The sequence below is a fragment of the Dermacentor albipictus genome, chromosome 7 (genome assembly GCF_038994185.2).
Source record: "Dermacentor albipictus isolate Rhodes 1998 colony chromosome 7, USDA_Dalb.pri_finalv2, whole genome shotgun sequence".
NCBI classification, from domain to species: domain Eukaryota; kingdom Metazoa; phylum Arthropoda; class Arachnida; order Ixodida; family Ixodidae; genus Dermacentor; species Dermacentor albipictus.
The window spans coordinates 78,270,788-78,277,262 of record NC_091827.1 but is presented as its reverse complement, the minus strand read 5'-3'; the positions used below and the strand labels follow the sequence as shown (position 1 = coordinate 78,277,262).

Below are 6,475 nucleotides of genomic sequence, written 5' to 3'. Positions count from 1 at the left end.
GTTTGGCAAGATTTGATAGGTTTTTTTTCTTGTTTTACAACTTCCTGTTTACGCACATCTTTTTTATGAACTGCCATTGTCAGGTGGAAGCAAGCATCTACATACTGTATATAGCAAAACGCAGGAGGATGTCTAAACAATCGGTTTAGAGATCACCACCTGAAAGTTAACAATCTACTGAACTTCGCCGTCGTCCTCGGTTCAGCGCACACATGCAGTCACTCGCGACCACGGTGGTCCGTCTTGGAGACCGGCTGCTTTCGGAGCAGACGATACTGGAACTGCAGTCTATGCAGGCGTCACTCCACAAGTCGGTCGAGGCACCCTTGGCGTATTCACCTTCCAGTGGCCTATTAGAGAAACTAAATCAGTTCTGAAACACGTTCCTAACCTCTAGTTTTTTTTTGCGTCTTTTCTTTATTTGTCCGCTATTCTTTCAGTCTTCTTTTTCTCTTGCCCCAGTGAAGAGCAGCAAACCAGAAGCTCTTCTGGCGGACGTTCCTACCTTTCCCACCCCATCTCTCTCTCCCTCTCTCGGTGTCCATCCTAGATGTCTGTCGGGCCTTTCTCCCTTGTATGTGCATGGTCATCCTGTTATACTGCTTCGTGCCACGCGTTCTTCTAACAAAATTAATGCTGCAACAACTAGTTCAATCTGCCACCCCTCTCTGAACGCAACATAATTGAGTAGATGTCCTGTCAGCGTCATAGCTACCGCTCGCAAAACAGAGCGCCGTCGTCGTTGCCTTCAGTTCTGTACGGCAATACGTGCGGGAAACGTGATGCGATGGGCCATTATCGTATTTATGTTAGCGTAGCTTTTAAAAAACAGCTATAAGCTTTCCCACATTGAATGCCGCATGGCGGGAATGTATTAAATAGGCTGGTTTTCACTTGGGTGCTCAGCATAAAGAAAGCACACGTCATATTCGTATATCAGCATTATTATTAATATGAAATATCTTTACCACTTGCTCACATAAGATGGACAACGTTCATTACTTTTGCGATGTCTGAATGTATTATGAACCTTTAGGAAAGAGTTATTTTCAATGAGAAATCGGTTTTAGGCCAACTTTGATAAATCTTATTCGGAGTGCTAAAATTGGGAATTATTGTTTTACTAGAAAAAAATAGGGACCGTGGTTTTACGACTGTTATCCGCTATGTGTCAGAATGTCCCTAGAAAAGTTTACGTTACACCGTGTTAATACTTCGAGGAAACATGGAGCTTGCTATGTGCAATGTGTGATGAAACATTAATGTTTGTGGATTACACTGAAGTCTTGAGAATACTTATTGAAAATATGTTTTTTTTTGCTATTTCCATTCGTTGTGCAACATGCATCTGGAGTCGTTGATGAACTAAACTTTTCACCTTGGTCATATTTAGGGGATATAGTGGAAAAATTTCGGGTTGTGACATTGTCTGTTGGCTTCATATATGAAAGTGACCTATATATATGTATGTACAATATATACATAAAGAGAGAGAGTACTTCTTTTATTTGCACATCTAGAACATGCCATCGCAATAAATAATAAACCACCGAAGCTGGATTCTAAGACACCTGAAAATGAGAAAGTAAGTTGGAGGATATACGAGGGGAAGAGATTAAGCTTGCGGTTATCATAGGCATCGTGATTCTCCAAAACGGCACTCCAGCCTCTTCTCATTGCGCAGCTTTCTTTCTCAATTCTCCCGGACCAGTTTTCTATGGTAGAAGACTGCGCAGGATAGGAAATACGCCTGCAAATAGAAGCATGCGAAACGTTTCTTTTTTTTTCTTGCCTTAACTTATTGCGCGACAAGTGTTGCATCAAATTCCGCAAAAACGTTTTTTTTTTCTTCGAATACACAGCCTCGTAAAAACGACACAAAAAAATAGGCATTGGCTTTATGTTTTCTCGCGTTTCTATGGTCCTCACCAAGAAAAAAAAATAAAGCCCTTCGTTTACCTCACTATCTCTTCCCAGTGCAGTTTATGCAACTGTGCGCGCCGTGATAGCGCATCAAAGGCACAGTGCGAATTAAAATAATGACGATTAGAATGTGTCGCATGCATCTTGAAACGCTTATGATTATACCTTTGCTGCAAATGGAAATAGCATGTGCGAAGTGATTTAGTGAAGAGAGTTGGAAGGCGTAAATATGGGGCTTCGGTCTCGGTGCCAGTATGTTCCTATGTGGCTGGTACACATCTCTCATTGTTTCTTTGCAATGTTTTGCCTAAGGTCTGTATTATTCAAGTGGCTGCATAAGTGCATTACATGTATACTGGACCAGTATTAGCTGATGTTTTCATTTTTGATGCTTCTGTAGAAATTGCGCGCGGGGTGCCCATACTTTTTTTTTAACCTTGCCGTCGAGCATCAGAACGCTTTTGATGATGCGGAGGGTGCAAAATATATGGTTAAACTGTGTTTCTGATGCTAATAAATAGTTGCCTCCGAAGGAGCTTATGGTCGTGTAATAAGACTCATAACGGTGTAATTAAGCCTTTGTGCACTGCAGATCCATCCTCGAAGCAAAATAGATAGACGAGCAAGTTGCAATGGTGTCGTGTTGTGCAATGCGAAACAATAGAGGGCTACGTAGACAAAAACACAACATAGCACGAATTCTTAACTCAACGTGGTGAAGCCAGGTACTTCCTAGTAAAAGAATGTAGGCATTGAAAATTTGTGCAACTTACTATCTAGCGTCGCACTGCCCCATGTGTGGCGTTATGCCTTTGTTTAACAAAACTGAGGTAGTTGGACGCAAGGAAGAAAGTAGTCACTCGATAAACGCAAGCACTATACAAATGTGATGCGCATGCGTTGTTAAAGTATCAATCCTGATTAAAAGCACGCGCTCACCTGTTCGCTCTTTTCATTTTCTCTCTCTACTAAGTGCTTCTTCAAACATTTTCCAAACCTTAATACGAGTTCATCTTCAGTTGCTTTGTTGAAGAAAAAAGGCTATATACACTGTTTACTTGAAGTCAAGCCTTAAGTTGAGAAAAGGAGGTGCCGTTGTGTTTCTGTCTGCGTAGCCTTGTTTTCTCGCCCGGCCTTAAAATGATAATTTCATCATTACTAACTGATAATTTCATCATCTTCTAACTAAACAGTTTAATATTGAGTAGGTAACCCACATTATAAAGAAGTCCTCACTGTAGTTTATGTTACGTCATCGGGCCATTTAAGATAAAGAGGACACTTACTTGAAGGGCACTTCTTGTCATCAAGAAAAATTCGGTTTATACTACAGATAATAATACTAAAAAATCAGCGTTAGTTTCCTTGAAATTTTGAATCTCATAGCTTGACACATAACTGTCAAAGTGAAAACAAATTTGTTCGGGTGAAATTTTGCACGTTCCTGATTGTAGCAGAAATCTTACTTGTCCTGCGTGCCTCTTTCTACCCACACTTGCCTAGAGTAAAAAAAATCACGCACTTCCGTAAGTGAAGTTTCCTTCTCGAGGAACATCTTCAGGTTTCTTAAGCGTTCGGACTGCATTCATGTGGATACGCAATATCACTTTAGATAAATTCGAGCTTGCTAAAGACATTCAGGTTTACTCACTTCCACAATTGCAAAGGCAAACATCAACGTTGCGGTAACAGGGTCCATCATCTGAAAAACAATAATTTTTTTGCTTTCATTTCCGTCTTATGTTAGCCAAAAAGCTTATACACCGCCAAAATCAGACCATCCGAAATGATACTGATTGGTTCTTTTATTTATTTTACCCCAATACTGTAAGTTGTGCCAAACGTTTACACGAGCGGCAAGGAACGCTGTACAAGAACGGGCATTGTGGTATTTACTATGCGATACATGAACGTGCTGTAATACTTACGGGAAAAGCAGTGTCAGCTGTTGCTCAAAAGAGTCAGAGGACTATATTGAACAGCAGCTGAAACTGCTGTTCGGGACAGAAACGATAACTGAGAAACATCAACTCATGTGATGTACGGCAAGGCAGCGTTTACTCAAGATCCGGTACCGGTTTCCGTCAATACATGACCGATGATGAGTCAGACTCATCTGTAAGAACCCGTGAATTTTCCACAATGGACGACGACAAAGAAACACTTCGCCCAATTATTGTGTCATACCTTTTGCACCATGGTGCAAAACCAACTTGTTCGTGCGCCCATCTTGATACCTAAGCACATCGTTTCTCGATTTGCGGTAGCCCATCAGGGAGGAAAGTAATATTGCTAGGGCGTACCTCAATAGGGCGTACCTCAACGAAACCGATCGGTGAAAATCAAAAGCCGGCCACGGCGGCGTCTCTCGTAGACGCTGCGCAATTTTTGAGAACGCTTTAGCTCGTTCCTCCAGTCTAAAAACATGGAAATTGAGAAATCGTTTTTCTCGGCGACCACAGCGCCAAACTTGATGACGTTTGTTGCATTTAAATGAAGAAGGTAAATTACAGCTACTGTTGGTTGCGAAATTTTTGTCAGTCACATATATTTAGAAAACGAAACCCTAACTCAGCAATCAAAAAAGATATCAAAATTTTGTCGATTGCACCTAAAAGTACATCTAAAGTGGACGAAATTCATATATCATGCATAACTCTCAAATATGCCACTAATTTGTGAGTACAACTGTTGTGAAATCCTTCAAAACAATGTAACAATTTGACGGAAGATATAAATCGACATAGCAAATTTGTCCGCATTGGATGCCCTCGTCTATGCAGTTTACAAGACTGCAATATCTATTCGAGGTGCACAGCTGCGAATTTCTAAGCTTCGTGTTTCTATTTCTCTCAAGCGTACCAATTTTTGAAAATTCCCTTTAAGATATCTAGAAGTTATTGGAAATTCTGCTTCAACTATAACTAGAATTTAACATGAACTCTTATATGCAACAAATTTGATTAAAATCGGCCCAGTGGTTATTTCAGAAAAGCGTTTCTACCTTTAACATATATTTGAATAGGCGACATCGGAGTTAGGCGTGAGCTAAAGCTGCCGCGAACTGCTTCCGACGATTATCCTAGCCCGTTGACTCCGCAGCGAAAAAGAAACAGGTGGCTGCCGTTGGGGAAGCCTTTGAAAAGCCCCTAATCAATCATCGCTGGGAATGCCTCTTCGCGACTAAAGGCTCTCAGGATGACAAATCATATCCAGCCAACGAACGGCTGCTCTTTATAGAGGTCACTGATAACGCCGGTGGGACAAGCTTTGCATTGAAGTTAGGCGATCAGGGATGGCTTTTATTTCTTTTATTTTTGTTTTGTTGACTTGATCACTACGTGACAGCGGGAAATTTGAAAAGTTTAAGGTCAATACGCCACGCGGTGGCACTCCCGGGAACTAAACCTTGATGCCCGGAAAAGCTCAATACGGATGACAGAAATAGCGGCTGATGCTACGCATGTGCAAATAGAGTGCTGTTATCACAACAAGACATATTGTGTCGTGGTATTATTCGGCATATGGGCTGGCAAGGAGATTGACACGTCACGCGTCTGCTGATGTGCCCATGAGGCTTTGTCATGCATGGCTCGCATGGCGATAAGCAGCAGGTTACACAAGAAAGCTATTGCTGACTTTCATAATCGTTTTCAATAGTTCCTGCCACAATGTCTTGTTTTTCATTCTACCCGTGTAATGCGACTTGTAATCCAAGCAACGACCTCGAGAACAGCCGGGTACCGCAATAACCTCTCATCCCTTCCGTTGGTGATGGTTTAGTGCCCCGTACCTGTGCATGCTAAACATGCCGAAAAAAAGCACATGGTCCAGTTATTGTGGTGTGGCTTTGTAACATCGCACACTGTGACTAAATAACAGAATTACTTCTGATAAGGCTACTGTATCATAATATCGCTACGGCATGCACGACACGTGCCGATCATTACAAGTGAGCGTGTTGCTCTCTCCCGATCCAGGCATGTATATAAAGCCTTGCGCAATAAACATGAGGGCATTCTTCCCGTTGCGCTCGGACAGTCAGGGTGGCCCAACGGCGCCAAACGATACAGCTACGAGCTCTCTGGCAAGTGGTGGATTGCAACGACCAATAGAAATAAAGCACTGCAATTATGGACTTCATTTCATTTTTGAAAGTCCTAAAAATTATAACTGAAGGGTAGATTACGAGGAGATCTGAAAAAAAAAACTAAATTTCTTGGGAAAAAAAGAACTACCGGATGAAGAAAATTCCAGTGCGGAACAATATAGCTAGATAGATCCCAGTTTCTTGGCAGCATATGCCCAAGGTAAGCCGTGGATAGCTGGCACATTACTTTTGCTGCATACTGATTCTACACTCCGGAATATTTTTTAGCGTTTTCGCTGATATGCCGGTCTGGTAAATGCCCGTGATTCTTTCCTTGTTTCTCTTTCTTTGTTTCTTTTCCTTCTTGTTTTTCGTGTGCAGTGCTTGAGCATTTGACCAATAACTAAAGCGCTGAGTCGACCACTATTTCCGGCTGGTCGCACGCGGAGGGATGCGCAAACT

General features: G+C 41.8%; 1 protein-coding gene across 2 annotated transcripts in view; it reads right to left on the bottom strand.

The window, feature by feature from the left end:
* Positions 1-1,470: 1,470 nt before the first annotated feature.
* Positions 1,471-6,475, bottom strand: part of LOC135899059 (uncharacterized) — a 52,635-nt gene continuing 47,630 nt past the window's right edge. For both annotated transcript variants that reach the window (XM_065428306.2, XM_070522395.1), the window contains 2 exons: positions 3,575-3,625; positions 1,471-1,750 (listed from right to left, as the gene is read on the bottom strand). In XM_065428306.2, the coding sequence (XP_065284378.1) occupies positions 1,694-1,750; positions 3,575-3,625 (108 nt within the window). In that variant the 3' untranslated portion in view covers positions 1,471-1,693. The remainder of the gene's footprint in view (positions 1,751-3,574; positions 3,626-6,475) is intronic.